General features: G+C 42.7%; 1 protein-coding gene across 1 annotated transcript in view; it reads right to left on the bottom strand.

Moving 5' to 3' along the window:
- Positions 1 to 11,630, bottom strand: part of ank2b (ankyrin 2b, neuronal) — a 126,875-nt gene extending 115,245 nt beyond the window's left edge. Inside the window, exon 1 of the mRNA XM_076973546.1 lies at positions 11,233 to 11,630. Coding sequence (XP_076829661.1) covers positions 11,233 to 11,298 — 66 coding nt within the window. The 5' untranslated portion in view covers positions 11,299 to 11,630. The remainder of the gene's footprint in view (positions 1 to 11,232) is intronic.
- Between the last annotated feature and the right edge of the window lie 4,862 nt (positions 11,631 to 16,492).

Below are 16,492 nucleotides of genomic sequence, written 5' to 3'. Positions count from 1 at the left end.
GCACCCCGGGAGTGGCTGGCTCGGACCTGGGATGACGTCAGCGCGGCGGACACGCCCCCCGGTGACGTCAGTATGGCGGACATGCCCCCCGGTGACGTCAGTATGGCGGACACGCCCCCCGGTGACATCAGCCCGATGGAGGTTCCGCCCCCCGGTGACGTCAGCCCGATGGAGGTTCCGCCCCCCGAGGACGTCAGCCCGATGGTGGTTCCGCCCCCCGAGGACGTCAGCCCGATGGTGGTTCCGCCCCCCGAGGACGTCAGCCCGATGGTGGTTCCGCCCCCCGAGGACGTCAGCCCGATGGAGGTTCCGCCCCCCGAGGATGTCTCACCCACGCCGGTTCCTGTCTCCGCGACCCAGGAGGGGTCGTCCTTGCCGGCCCCTGTTCCCGCTGCCCGCCTGCCGGCTCCTGTTCCCGCTGCCTGCCTGCCGGCTCCTGTTCCCGCTGCCTGCCTGCCGGCTCCTGTTCCCGCTGCCCGCCAGCGGACCCCGCCTGTCCCCGCTGCCCGCCAGCGGACCCCGCCTGTCCCCGCTGCCCGCCAGCGGACCCCGCCTGTCCCCGCTGCACGCCAGCAGTCCCCGCCTGTTGCCCTTGAGACTGTGCTGCCCCCTGTTGGGCATGGACTTTGTGTTCCCCCTGCTCCGCCCTGTGCCTCCTATGTTCCGTTGCCCGTGTTCCCCTTGCTCCCTGGTCCTGTCCCTGGTTTTGTTTTGGTCCCTGTCCCCGTGGTTGTGTCTGTCAAGGTCTGTGTTCCTGTTCCCGTGTCTGTTTCCTGTGGTGTCGTCTCTGTCCCCGTCCCCATGTCTGTTCCCCAAGTTGTCACCCACCTTGTGCCTGTGCCCGTCTCTGTTGTTCATGCTGTCTTTGCCTCCGTGTTCTCCTCTGCCCTGTCCCCTGGCCCAACTCCCGTGTCTGTCCCCAGTCCTGTCCTGTCCAGTCCTGCTCCTGTGCCTCGCCCTGGCCCTGTCCTGCCCCCCTGTGTCCCGTGTCATACCGTGTCCCGGCCCAGCTCCTGGCCAGTCTCCATGTCCCCTGTCTTTGTCCCTGCCATGCCCCAGGTCCCATGTCCTGTTCTGCCCGGTCCTGTCCCTCTGGTCTGTCCTGTGTCTTCTGTTCCTGTCCCTCGCCGTGTGCCGTAGTTCCCTGTCCTGTCCTGGTCGGTGTCCCTGTCCTGTCTGCCCTTTGAGGGGGGGTTATGTCACGTAGGGCAACGCCCCCTCTCGTAGCTGCCACTCTGGGTTCCCTTATGTCCGTGTTCCCTGCCTGTTCATCCCCAGCTCGTTTGTCTTCCTGATTCCTCGTTTGTTACCACGCCCCTGTATTATCGTTCACACCTGTCCCTCGTTTTCTGTCCCATGTATATAAACCCCTGAGTCTCCCTTGTCCTTTGTCTGGTGTTTTGATATCTTGGATGTTTGACCGTGTTTTGGTAGTCTTTGTCTGTTCTCGTGTTCCCCTGTCGTCGTTATGCCCGTGTTCGCGTGTTATTCGGACTGCCCTCCTGTTATTGACCCTGCCTGGCTAAGCGACGACGATTCTGGTATTCCCTTCAATAAATCTCGCTCTTCTCAGCGATTGTGTCCGTCTTCTCGCTCCGGGGCGCGAGCCACGTTACACAGCGAGACTGTACCGCGTTTGGTAATAGCAGAAAAATAAGTGTATTTCATAGGCTTGGTAGCGTATTAATTAGGGGTAGGACGAGATAAAAAAAAATCAAATTAATCAGAAGCTTTGGAATTATTTAATAGAAATTAATCGCATTTTAATCGCATTTCAGTATTTAACATGAGAAATTTAAGTTTGAATGAATCAATGAAGCATAAACTTCAACATCTTGTTTATTTTTCCACCAGTCTACTACACAGACCAATAGATGAGTGCAGAAAACAGAAAACAGAGCAAACAGTTTTCAGAACACTGGAAATTATGACCAAAAATGTTGTTTAATTTTGGGAGTTTTGCTCAGGATATTGGAAGAATAAGAAGAATTGAAGTAAATCAGAAGATATTTTTAATACCATTTTAGATGGTATACTTTTTTTTTTATTTCCCAGGCCTCTGCCACAGGCATCTCCATAGTGCCTAGAAGTGGTCTTCTGCATGCTCAAAGCAAATGACTGTATCTTCCATTCGTCATCTATAATATGAGCTGTCACACCAAGATAATTCTTGTTGCTAACAGAGGTCCAGTGATCCCCAGTCAGAGACACATTTGTGGCGCTCTTCACAATAACCTGTTTTACTTCCCTTTCCTCATCATACAGCTGCTGGATTTTCTTCCACATTGTCTTTCTGGACGGCAGTTCGTAACTTGCATCAGTTGATGCAATTTGCAGCACTTCTTGTAAGCCTTTATCTTCGACCACAGAGAGCGAACAACACTGCAAATAATGTGACGCGTCATGTATAAACGCGTGCGGAGTCGCGCTCTACGGTCACTCGCGGAAGTTTAATCCAGTCTTAATGGTCCAATGAAGGTAATTTAAAAACCAGGACATTTCCTCACTTAAAAAAAACCCGGGACGCCAGGGACAGGATGTGAAATACGGACATGTCCCAGGAAATACGGATGTTTGGTCACCCTATCGTACTAGGAATACATTTAGCAGCTAAGTTATCATTACTGTGACCTGTGCTTTAGCCCCAACATGTTTTGCGTTGAGGTGGTAACGAAGGGTGGAAGTGCTCCTGTGATAAGCGAACTCCTTCCTATATAAAGTGCAAATAACACTATTTGTGTTTGTACTTCCATCTGGAAGTTTCTTATATTTAAATTTCCCATCCACCAGCGTAGCCTCTTCAGTCATCTCCATCATGATCATCTTATTGTGCGTCCATATAATCTGTATGCCTGGAACTCGTGCACTGAGAAACATTCCACGGTCAAGTATAAACCAGGCTTAAACCAGGCTTTAAGAGTTTTTTCACGGACACTCGCGCCGGTCGCGACGCGACCTTCCAAGCTTGATTTACTTTCAAGCTCTGCGCCCCCCCTGCAAGAGCTCCGTGCCCCCCACTTTGGGAACCACTGCTTTAAAGCAACCAATTAAAGAGCTTCACCAGATCACACGTTTGCCAAAAGTTTAAGGACCTACATAGACACACATTAGTCCAGTGCACCACACACAGGAAGTATACACTATACATATAATGTCACTGATATTCAGAGGATATAACACATGATAAAAAAAAGAAACGATAATGGCAGTATTACAGTATTACTTTCATAATACTTTTGCAATATATAATGTGTATTTTATAAGTTTATATGTGTAACATTTATTCTGTGGATAATGTGATGGGGTGGCGCCCCAGCGCCCCCTACTGACAAGCTGCCACTGACCATGACCATGCCTAGAAATCTATTATCTATTAAATATTCTTCTGTTGAAGTGCATCTACTCCTGGTGTCTCCTCCCACCCACTCAGCCTTTCCCATGGCTCCACCCACTATGACCTTCATCTACTCAATACCAGAGGTGGGACCAAGTCAGTGTTTTGCAAGTCTCAAGTAAGTCCAAGTCTTTATCCTCAAGTCCCGAGTCAAGTCTCAAGCAAAGACAGTCAACTCAAGTCAAGTCTCAAGTCAAGACAAGCAACCGTCAAGTCAAGTCCCAAGTCCGAAACTTCCAAGTCCCAAGTCCTTTCGAGTCTTTTTTTTTTTACAGGCACCAACGCTTTACGAATGCTACGCTGATGCGTTTCTTTTCTCGTTTTGATGGTGTCCGCCAGCCAAAAGATGACAGATCATTTACATTTTATCTTCTCTTAATTACATAAATGTACTTAAACAAGAATGTTTCGTTACATAATTTTACACGAAAATAGCAAGCTTCATCGTAAGCAAGATGCTGTCATTATGAATGGTTATTCTAAACATTTGGATAAAATGTTTAAATATAGACTAATAAAAGGTTAGGGTTATTTTTCATTGTTTTCTGTTATTGTGGGGTCACGGTGTACTATTGTTACCTGGAGATTCAGTGGGGTCACATATTCTGATGGCTGCCGTCAGAATTGGTGACCCCAGTTAAAAAGGCTCACCTGTACATCCCATTCATGATTTCTTTGTTGGCTGCAATGGTGAGGGGATGGTAAATCTTGTTTAAGTACATTTATGTAATTAAGAGACGATAAATGTAAATATAAACATCTGTCATATTTTGGCTCGTGGACACCAAAAAAACGAGTAAAGAAAGTGCATCAGCGTAGTTTACGTAGCATTCGTAAAGCGTTTGTGCCTCTGAACAGAAACTGTGAAATAGCGCCACCTGTGGTCACAAAACTCGACGGTCACAGAATCTAGTGTAACGCCGGTCTGCGTCAGAAGGACGGAAATGAAATTAATGGGGCGCATTTTATAAATATTAATATGCGATTTAAAATTTAGATTTGGGGTAAAAAAAATCAAGTCTTGGCAAGTAAACAGGTTCAAGTCCAATTCAAGTCCCAAGTTATTGGTGTAAAAGTCCAAGTCAAGTCTAAGTCTCTGAATATTTTTTCAAGTCAAGTCAAAAGTCTTAATATTAATGACTCGAGTCTGACTCGAGTCCAAGTCATGTGACTCGAGTCCCCACCTCTGCTCAATACTCTGAAACCCTGGTTTCCCTCTCCACACAGAACAATGACGTGGCTGTAGGCTGACTGGGCAGCAGATTGATCCAGATGGGTTTCACATTTACATGCAACCTGATTGTCCTTTAATAATCCCAGTAATAAAAGAGCTCAATGAAAATGTCCATGTATATATTGCACACGAAATAGACTCTTCCAATTGAGGCCATCCCAAATACAGTTTATATATAATAATAATAATAATAATAATAATCTTTATTTGTATAGCACCTTTCATACATACATGTAACTCAAAGTGCTTTACAGTATAAATAAAAGAAACATTAAAAGGAGATAAGACAAAGACAAAAAGACAGAAGAAAATTTTAAAAGAAATTAAAGATAAAAATATTAAAATAACATAAAAAGTAAAAAGTGAAGTAAGTAAGATAATAAAAAGTAAAGTAAATAAGATAAGAAACTCTATCTTAATAGTTTTAACTAAAAGCGGATCTAAACAGGAATGTTTTGAGACTGCTCTTAAAACTATGCAGGGATGAAATGCCTCTGAGCTCTTCAGGAAGAGAATTCCAGAGCTTTGGGCCATAGTGGCTAAAAGCACCCTCGCCATATGACTGAATGAGGTGCGTAAACCTGTAAACAAACCAGTAAAAAGAATAATAGTAAATAATAGTAGTAATAGTAAATGCCTGTATCCAATTATATTACTGCTTGGAAACTTTGAGTTCATTCTGTGCATGTGCTTGAGACATAAAGGAAGTTTATAGTGTTCAACACAGGGAGGCAGGAACTGGTCTGCAGCTACAGGTGAGACCTGTTTTCAACTACAAGGCTTCAGGTACTGCGATATAGATGACAAACTGTCCCAACGAGTTCATGAACAATAAATGACAATAGGTCAAAATGTAAATATGTTGCCGAATGTTCCAGGGCATGACATCAACTTCTCATCACTGCTTTTATAAGTACATGTGAAGCACATTTATCATAATTTAAAGTAATAAAAAAAAAAGTCTGCCAAATGAAAACTCGGGATGTCCCATTTTAACCCAGAGGCTACTGCCGCACGTGCAGCACGTGCGGTCATGAAAATTCATACAATAAATATGCATGCGCATAAATTCGCACTAATAAGTTGTTGTGTGCATGTAAACACGTTTTCATAAGTGCACGACAATGTGCATTAGTCCAGCTCAGTCTAAATGTTCAATGGGAATGAATTCAAAATATTTGCATGTAAACAGTAACAGTTATCCATTTACACTTATTGACCTTCACTATTATTTATAGGAAGCTTGAATACACTTGCATTGCTTACTTGTTCTTATTACGTATTGGCACCAAGCCTCAAAATTTGTCTCTGGCCTAAAAATCGGGCTAAAATCATGTAGTGTGCACTTGGCATTAGTGTAACCAGCATTGGTGATTTAGCTAAATCTGTATAGGAGTCTATCAGTGTAAAAGAATTTCCTCACAGACGGAAGAAATGGTTGCCGTAAGAATGTGCAATTGTTTTAGCATAGCGAGAGACCGCCTCTCACTGACTGAGGACAAGGCTTCGTCTTTGTTCCACTGGGGGGGTTGAAAAGATGCAGACTCGTACACACATACTGAGCATGACGCGAACAAGGGTGGCCGTTTCTCCCCTGACACCATCAATCTATGTCCGTATGCTCACTGAGATTAAATTATACAAAGCAGCTTGCAAGACAGGCTCTTTAAACATGGGCTACATTAAACATTAATAATTTCACATATTGCAGTGCAAGGGCTTATGTGGGTGGATTGAACGACTCCCACACTGAAACTTCTGAGTCTGAGGGGTATTTGTGAGTGGAACCGAATGTTACTACAACAGGCTATCTCAAGCCTACCGTGTACACATACTGTACATTATCAGTCAAATTGTAATTCAATTTAAAAAATAAAGGATAAAAATTGTAAACCACAATTGTAAGCACAATTGTAAACTGTAAACACAAAGTGTTTACCTATAGGTTTACTATAGGTACACTTACAAAGTGTTTTACTTAGCTAGTCATTCCCTTCAAACAGAGGTGGGTGGTAACAAGTCACATCTACTCAGATACACGTAACTAAGTGAAATTGATGGATTTTTACTTTTCTGAATATTTTTTCAAAGCACTTTTATTTACTCTCATGAATGTATGAAATGAATGTACCTTTTGAATAATGGCTAATTTACATTTAGACTGTTGCTAATTTGGTGTTTGAATTCATTATGTTGCTCTGATGGTGATATTTCTCATCATCAGCTTTATCATTATGTTTAAGAAGTATGACTAAAATAAAAGCACCAAGCAACTTTAGTTTAAATGCTATTTGTACTAAGAAGTTATGTTTCTATGGATAACTCAGTACTGTATTATATTTTTTACTTTGATATTTTTTACTGTTTTACTCATCAGATTTTTTTGGGGAGGGTGTTGTGTTGTTTTTTTTTGACAAGCTACTTTATAAAATTGAGGATTTACTTCAGTGATATTACAGAAGTTGAGCACGTTTCCTTGCTAAAAAGTCATGGTTAAAGTGCCAGAGATCATACCTAGTTAAAAGACTGGATAAAACTTTCCAAAAAGTTAAAGCATTGTAGTGTGCTAGAATATTTGGCTAGAAGCATCGGCACACAAGCATGTGATTGAGGCATGTGAATGTGCGAGTGTTCATATGGAAAATCTTTTATAGGCACCAATGGCTTTAGAAACTAGCCCACTGCACTTCTGCCAGGGCAGGAAGCCTGGGCCACAAGAGCTGAGAATTCACACGCCGCCGTTACTGTATAGTTTCAGACGTAAATAAAACAATGTATGTTCCTGTCTTGCAAAATCTAATTTGCTATGAATTATTCATATAAATGTACTCACATGCATGCACACACACCCCTAGACAAACAGAAAGGTCAGTCCTCCATAGGAAAGGGAACGTGACTGCAGAGGAGAGCATGACTGGGCAAAATAAGTAATGGTCCTGAGGTGGGAGGGAGAGAGGCAGAAACGACCTGAAACACTGCAAGTAGCTGCAGTCCCATAAAAACTGTCTACGACTGAACCCGGTGCTGATATGCCAATGCCTCTATGCAGTTCTTGCAGAGCATTAGCATTATTGTTACAGTTTGACTGGCAAGCTCTGTGGCTTGGCTGAGTCTTCGCGATTCTTGAGCATTAACCTGCAGTGACTGTCAGATAAAAGCACATTCGTGGCCGTTTTGGCCCGAGCAGTAGGTCCAGCACTGCAGACGTTGGTTGCACCGCAGGACATCCAGATGGCGCCCTCTGTGCCTGGAGATCTTGGAGGATACAAGTAACTGCAAAGTCCATCTCTCTCCATGCCAGCTTGGTCTCAAACGTGACCTGCTGCTGTTATTATAAGCCCCATATTCAACCAGCATATCAGCCTGTAGGGGACAGTTACAACTGACACAATCTGTTAAAATCTACAGTCACAGTCCTACAAAATAGAACCTGATTGTACTAATTGCTTTTCTTAAGCCAAAAGCCACAAAAAATCTAATGGGGTGAAGAAGAGCAGAGACAGATATTGCAGTCATGGCAACGCTCTATGACCTGTGCTGAGAGCCTCTGATTGGATGACACTTTAACCATCAATGACCTGATCTGAGAGGGGAGAGGAGCCCCTGTGAACTCAGACTCCTGCTTTAATGGCACGGACACATTTGTACAACAGCAGTATGTCCAGTTTTTAAATGACGTAGGTTAATAAAGGAAGAGAAAACTGGTAAACAACGACAGGAACGAATGTCATTTTAAAGAAGAGTAAAGAAGTACAGAAGAGACAAGGAAGAAATTCGACTATGTGAATATGTGTGCGGTTAATACAAGAACGAAGATGGAAATATAGCTAAGTGAGCTAAAAAACACACTAGTGTTAGGCTGCTTATACTGCTTATGACACTGAGATGTGATGTGCTGTTTTGTGGGATTACTTCTGCGAAGGAGTCGAGCTCTTTCCGGGCTCATAGACAGAAGAACAGAATAGAGTCAGTGATGGATCATGGCAGCTGGAGGTGTGTGCAGGCGTAATTCATCCTGACATGCAGCAGGGGCGATGGCCTGCAACACTGGCGACTGGACATGACTTTGCTGGGAGAAAACGTGTGTGTGTGTGTGTGTGTGTGTGTGTGTGTGTGTGTGTGTGTGTGTGTGTGTGTGTGTGTGTGTGTGTGTGTGTGTGTGTGTGTGTGTGTTGGGGATGTGAAGCATCATGTGCAGCTTTCTGGGTCATTCTTGAGTAGTCTTGACCCTGAGAGATTATTGAGAGAGCTGTGTTAACGCAGGAATACTCAAATACAAACTCTTAATCTGAAAAAAAAAAAAAAACAAAGGCATTGTTGTCAGTGCAATGTGACAGGTGAAAGAAAATGTCGCTTAATCCTTAAGTCCGTACTCCTTTTCAACAGATCTTAAACTGAATCAAAGGGAGGAGGTTCTCTCTACAGACATCTACCTCCTTGTCATCCTCTCTCCTGTCTTTCATCCATCTGTGTTTGTCTCAGCCTTCCCCCTCACTCTCCCTCCATTTTCCCCTCCTCCCACCTCATGCGTCTCTCTCTCTTGGACTTCGCTGCACTGGGCAGGATATCAAATCTGCAGCTTGGCATGGAAGCCATGGAGACCATCTTTAGGCCTCATATAGGCCCGGGACAAGTGAACATATGACGTCATCCACCTTGACAGCAGCGGCACCGAACTTCCCTCCCTGTTGCATCCCTTCTGCAGCTTTCATTTCTGCCCCGTTCCTCCTGCCACTCGTGCATATTGGTGATTTGGTCAGTGAGTAACTGCAGTGTAAATGAGTCGGAAAGGGAGGCAGATGTCCACCATGGGAACAGAGTTGGTGATAAAACTGCCTCTTATCTTGTCTGTCACACACACAATCACAAGTCACACACCTTCATAAAGACAGAAAGCCATCATTAAGCATTGTGTGTGTGCGTGCGTGTGTGTGTGTGTGTGTGTGTGTGTGTGTGTGTGTGTGTGTGTGTGTGTGTGTGTGTGTTGCACACGCATGACAATGATGGCACTGGCATATTCTCGACAGAAGGCTCAACCAAACAATCTGCTGCTACGGAGCTGAGGGTCCACACCTCCCCCCCTTGGTGATCTGGGCTTTGGCGCCACGGTGTCACCTGCTGCACACTGTAGTCTTCACCCACAAGCACGGCCTTAACCCTTCGTGCCAAGGCACTTCCTGACTGAGCAGCCAACCTTCTGTGCCACTCACTCCAACTGTTACTCAGCTGCCAGTAACTACCAAAAAGCAAAGGAAGTCAATATGGCATCCAATTGGAAATCAATTGAACAAATAAAAGGTAAACGAGGCAATATAAACAAAATGTAACTGCATAGTATTCACAAAGCACTCAATCTCACAAAACTCATATTATGACAAATTATAATGCAATTTAAACTATAGCCAGTCTGAAAGATCTAAAAGTTCTGCAGGTGGTGTAGACATTCAGATTCATGATGAACTGGTGCTGAGGGGAATGTTCTGGTTTCACAGAATCATTACCAGTAATTGATGGCCTTGATAACTTGGGATTTGGATAACTTGATAACTTGTGTAGTCTTTCATTTTAAACCTTCATCTTTTTATGCATTGTGCAAAGGTCTGAAAGGTCTAAGTACGAGACTTTAACATTTCTGCTTTAACATTTTTATTAAATTGAAGAATTAAGCAGGAAATTTTCACGTTTAAATGGTTGTGAATGGAGCCTCTCGCTTTCATAATAACACTCTTATGCTCTGTACAGTCAAGAGGCTATTGAAAATTACAAATTAAATCTGTCCCAACTTAGCTGTAGATATCGCGGAGCTATTTCTGGCGTGGGTCCGTACAAGGCTTGGATTGCAGAGAAGTAAAGCGAAGCCATTGAAGTAGGTCGTGTGTGATAGCTCATGCAAAAACAGAGTTAAAAACAGAATTGGCAAGAAGCCAAATAACTGTCATATACTAGAATGTAATTTTCCGGTTATATTGCGTCTGGAAAAGTGCACGACTTTGGCCCAAGCGGCCCAAGAACATTATCCATATTAAATAAATTAGCCTGGACATCTGGAAGCGACACCATGTGCACTGGCGACACTGATAAGATCACAGTGGCGTTCAGTAACCGGTCCTCAAAGACGCGGGACTTTTGCAGTTATTGCGCTCGAGCGGGTCGTTGCAGTTGAGTCATTTTCTCCGAGTGATGTCAAGAGATCTGCCATTTTTAAACTTCGTCTCAGGTGCAAATCATTACACTTTCCCCTAACAGCAGTGTTTCCACTACAGTCCAGTGATCAGATTATACCACCGTGCTGTGTGTCTTTCTACGATATTTCCTCAAACAACTGAAGCAGACCTATAGTATACTTTTAGCCGCTATAGGCTAAACTAGTACCAAATAACTGGACTCTAAAATAACTGGCCTCAAAATGCAGCTCAACTTTTTCGACCAAAGAGCGCAAATACGAGGCGCATCCTCGTTATCTGGTCACCAGGGTAACGCCTTTTACTCTCCTCCCGTGATGTAGTGATGGACTGATCGACCTGACACTGCGCGCTGCATGGGCACCGGCCTCCTTGTCCGCTATCTCACAGTGTTGAGCTGATCTGATTCACATGTCCCCTACCTGACGAATAGGGTCCTCATTTGGAGACGGTGTTCCTACTCCGGACGATGCAATAGGAGAAGCCATGATTCCCGTTGCGCCCCTCCAGAGGACGCTTAGGGACTCATTGAAGTGCCAGAGAGTGAGACACGCCAGTCGCTGTGGCTTCTCCACGGAGTTTTTACACGGCACTAAAATTAAATGAAAACGGTACTTGCCAGCCACAGGTTTTGTTTTTGCGCACGTACTTTAACGACCTCGAAGTAAATGCGAGTGGTTGGCGCTGAAGAAACGTAGTATTCCGTCGCCGGTGTTTGTTTTGGTTTCAAACCGTGTCTGCGCAGTTCTTCTGGCTTTGAAGTGCAACCGGGCGCTCAGCTGCCCTGCACAGAGATGTACAGCGATGATGAGAATCTCTCGCTCTCCTTCTCACACGCGCACCCTCCCCTGGGAGGGAGGGAGGGAGGGAGAGAGAGAGAGAGAGAGAGAGAGAGAGAGAGAGAGAGAGAGATTAAAAACAAAGTGAGTTTAGTAGGATATAGATTCCCTGTTCAAGGCTAGTTTGCAGGATACTATTTCGATATCATTTGAAAAGCAGAAATCAATGCCTGTAGTACTTTGCCTTTTCTGCCAACAATGATTAATTCTGAGGTTGATGCCAGAAACTATTCAACAAACGGAAATAAATCGTCAACCTAACTATTTAGAAGTCAGAGTAAAAGGGAAGTGCATAATTAATACAGTTTTAAGGCTTGGGTCGCGAAAACTATTTCAAAATATTATTTTGCCATTTTTGTTGACTGACTGTTATGACCTAGGGACCCAAAAGGTTGAGCTCAAATATAAATATTACTGACTGAGAGGAACCTACCAGGAAACCTGTCATGCCACAACACGTCAGATTCACTATGTAACTGAGATACAAACGTATGTGTGTGTGTTTGTGTGTGTGTGTGGGGGGGGTGTATCATCTATAAAAATCATCTATTGAATACTCTATTAAATAATGTATTATAATCTGTTAAATCATCTATTAAGGGTATGTTGTCTCCCAACATTTGTAGTGTTTGATGTGAACCTGCCAATAAAATATGACATACTTGTGTTTGCCCTGTGCTCATTGTCCTTGATATTTTCTTCAGATACTTTATATTACTGAGCAGACCACCATGATAAAGCCCACACAGCCCTGTGTGGTGAGGAAATAAGTCACTCTGATCTAGATTAGGTTGTGTGAAGCTTTGTTTGTACAGCCATAACCTACCTATCACTTATAGACAAAACAAGGCTATGGTGCATCCTGAATCTTATTGTCATGACACTGAATTGTATCATTTCATCACTAATTATAAGCTGTTCACTGGATCTACAGAGGACTTGTTTCCTCTTAATGGGAATCACCATGGTAACCAAGACTGGCTGAAGTCATTATTATTGAATCTGTCGAGTCATAGTACTGTCATCCCATAATATTTCATTTCTGTTCCTGTGAAGTATCCGGTCGCCCACGCAGCCATTTTATTTTCTGTCACTCACAATTTAAGGAAACACAGGGAAGACAAACACATCAATGTCCACGAACCCATGTGGGTAGAGAGGACCACATTTTGGACAGTAAGCAAAAGAGAGACAGACATCTCCCTCCTTTCTTGGTTGTATCACTTCAATAGGAAATATGATCAAATAGATCTCAAATCCACTGATAAACATGAATTAACCTGATAGATTTAATAATAGCTCAATTATTCTGCAAATAATTTCACATTCACATGTGCTAATGATGAAAAGCATATTGTTTTTTGCTATGGGTTCATAAGTAATGCCAAGGAATCCACTGACATTTAATCTACAAAGGCAGCATACATAGGCACATATCCTTCACATTCCACCCAATCTGAATCAGAAATTCATGCATACACATGCAATAAAATACTTCCACAATCACATTATGCAGATCAAAGTGAACTTTATCACTATTGTAATGAATTAATTTATTGATTAATTTATCACATGAACGATTACATAAAACGTCATTATATAATCGAATTACTTAGATATACTTTTATATAATCTAATTGCTAAATACCTTTGGATATAATTAATGTGAAGTAATATCACACTGGTTAAATGATTTTGCGGAAGCAGAGTTCACAATATCTAATATTGATGGCCCTTCGACAGCCATGCAAAACATGTCTTGAAGGGACTTGATCTCTTAATTATGATCTTTATCGTGCTATATATAAATTGTTGTGTTTAAGTCTCAGGGCTGTGGTCTCAGGCTGCTGTTTTCACAGGACCACTAAGGTGAGTCAGGTCACTTCTTCTATCAGTGAGTATTACACTGTAATACAATGATTATTTCTTTTGAAAGTGAGTATTACACTGTATTAACTGTGAGTATTTCTTCTGTCAGTGAGTATTACACTGAAGCATGCTACAGGTGCTGACCCAGTCTGCTAGCTTCCTATTAAGCAATGGAGGCATGAGATAGAGGAGAGTGGATGTGGCACACACACACACACACACACACACACACACACACACACACACACACACATACAGGGCAGTTATGTAAGATGCTATGCTGTAATGCCCAAAGGCCCAGATGATCACCATAGTGACAGTCGTCCCAGTGTTTATCCTGCTGTCCCTGTTTCGTCACACAGAAATGAGGACTTTGCTGTTGTTCTTTATAAGATAACAACTATGCAACAGTTAAAATGACCATTTATGGAAAATGTGACAGAACGTGACAGAAAGTTTGGACAAATTGCAATCCCGAAACTGCGTGATTGTTTCTGGTACCTTTTCTGTGTGTGCTGTGTGATAAAATGAGTCTTGTGAATCCAGCCTTACCTCTGAACAATTGAACAAACATATCTTAGCTGTATTTGTTTTGGAATACATGCATTTTTTATTATTTTTTTTTAATGATGGTCGCTAGTATTCCTTCTAATAGAACTCGTATAGGCTTTTGCTTAGTAATAGAAAATTTACTGAAATGTATCCCCTATGTATTAATATGCTGGCATCATGATTTGCACTAAACACTAAATGTCAGAGGATGTTTTCAGTTAAAGATCAAGTGTATGTATAATTATGTTGAGGCTTCAGATCCTCATCTATCAGATCCACCATGCTCTGCTTTTTCTGTGACCCCCTACCTGCTTCATCAAAGATACAGAGAGTGTCAACTGTGATCAATGTAGAGCAACATAGCTTTAGCTGTGGTTGTTCTAATCTGGCTGTTTCAGAGCACCCTGATCACCTGAATATGTCCTCTCAGAGAGTCTGAAAATAGTTTAAAGGAGAAAAAGTTTGTCCTGCGTGTTATTGATTAATCCTTACCTGAGGTGGACTGGCATTATAAAACAAAACATCTTAACAATAACCTAGATATTGTTAACAAATGAAACTCAGGGGAGCAAACCTAGTTTTATGCTAAATATTTTTTTTTAAATCCCAGTTTATTGTGCCTGTCTTACTCTCTTTTCTATCACTTCTACCACAGCTGTTCATTGGCGTTCTTATCTACAGAAAGTTAAGCACGTCCACCCCCTCCCCCAAAAGTGTGGAATTAAACACAGCAGGTGTGGGAAGGACGACAGTCATTCTGCTGGTTACAGTGGTGCTGCATTCTGGTCACATGGGCTCTCTCTCCTGTGCCCGCTGTGGGTGGAAGAATGTGTTGGGTAACAATCACAGACACAGACTGAGCTGTCAGTCACGAACCAGTCACCTTCAGTTTTTGTTGTGAAACACAAGGTTGAATTTCAGATGTAAAAACACTGCACTACGTACTTCTGCAGTGTCATGATCATGATGGGTGAAGCTAAGGAGAGAGCATTAAAGATGTGCCTCAGGGCTACAGTGACTTGGGTTCCACTCCAGGCCTGGCCGATGCGTGGCCCCCTGCACATGCGCAGCTTTCTTCTGGCTACTCCAGTTTCCTCCCACGTTCCAAAGGCGTGTATGTTGGGTCAACTGCCGTCTCTACATTGGCTGCTGTGATTGAATGGAGGTGTGCCCCCCGTGACAGACAGACATCCTGTCCAGTGTTGGTTCCTGCCTTGCACTGTGTGCTGCTGGGATAGACTTTGTCCCCTGTGACACTGAACTAGATTATGAGGTTTAGAAGATGAATGACTGAATCAATAATTTGCTTTGCTAATGCACAGCATATAGCCAAAAATGAGACATACATTTATAAAATTATACTTAAAAAACTATAAAAGGGTCACCATTATTAACTAGCTATAACTAATTGACCAATTATATTATACTGATAATGATCCAACAATACAATGTTTGTTGTTATACTGGCATTGTGCTAAGCCACACTGGTCTTATGGCTGAGATCAGTTCAGTGTTACAGGGATTCCTTATATGACCCTACTAGGTCAGTATTCATATTTCTGAAGCATGAGGATAATATTAAATTGCTTTGTTTGCACATTTTTTAATTCATTAAAAACAGTTCAATACATCTTAAATTTTAAATAAAATCCAGTAAACTTTAAAAAAAAAACAAGATAAAAAAAAACTAGAATTAGAATTATTACACGTATGGGGACAGTGCAACATAAGTGCCAGCCGTATATGGGTTACTTTACTAGGACTTTCGTCACCACTAGGAAGAGGAACTCTATTTCAGAATGGCACGACAGACTGGGGCCCTGTTAATCCCATGACATTCATTTAATCTTATGCTAGCAATGCTACAAATCTACATGCTTCAGACAGAGAAAAACAAGCCATAGCAATGCATTCAATACCTTCATTTGGTCATATATACATACACACAAGTGCAGTAAAATTAAATATTTACTTTTGCATATTCAAGTTTGTTTTGAGCTGGAGTCGGAGAGAAGGGTAAGGCATTATACTGCGTCCTTGGAGTGGAGAGAGATAAGGGCCTTGCTCAAACGCCCAATACTGGCAGCATGGACTTGAATCCTCAATCTTTAACCTGTGCTCAAACTTTACAGCTCCTAAAGCCTAGTCATTAATTAAAAAAACATCGCCACCTGCTGGCAACTTCTGTCTCACACAAGCATATTCTTAAGCGCATAAGATACTCCAGCTCCGTACGCCAGGGATCTTTATCGCTCATAGAATGTATGTGTGTGTCCACATGTCTCTGTGTGTGCGCGTTTACAGCAAGATGAAATCATTTTTTTCATCACATTTATTTATCGCCAAACACAAAAATCAAAGGAGCTCGGTTTCAGAAGAAACCCCAAAAGGAAAGGGGTAGTTTGAACATTTGAACTTTGGA

This window comes from Brachyhypopomus gauderio, chromosome 14 (genome assembly GCF_052324685.1).
Source record: "Brachyhypopomus gauderio isolate BG-103 chromosome 14, BGAUD_0.2, whole genome shotgun sequence".
In the NCBI taxonomy this organism is placed as follows: domain Eukaryota; kingdom Metazoa; phylum Chordata; class Actinopteri; order Gymnotiformes; family Hypopomidae; genus Brachyhypopomus; species Brachyhypopomus gauderio.
Note: the sequence above shows the minus strand (reverse complement) of the source record. Positions and strands in the feature narration are given on the sequence as shown.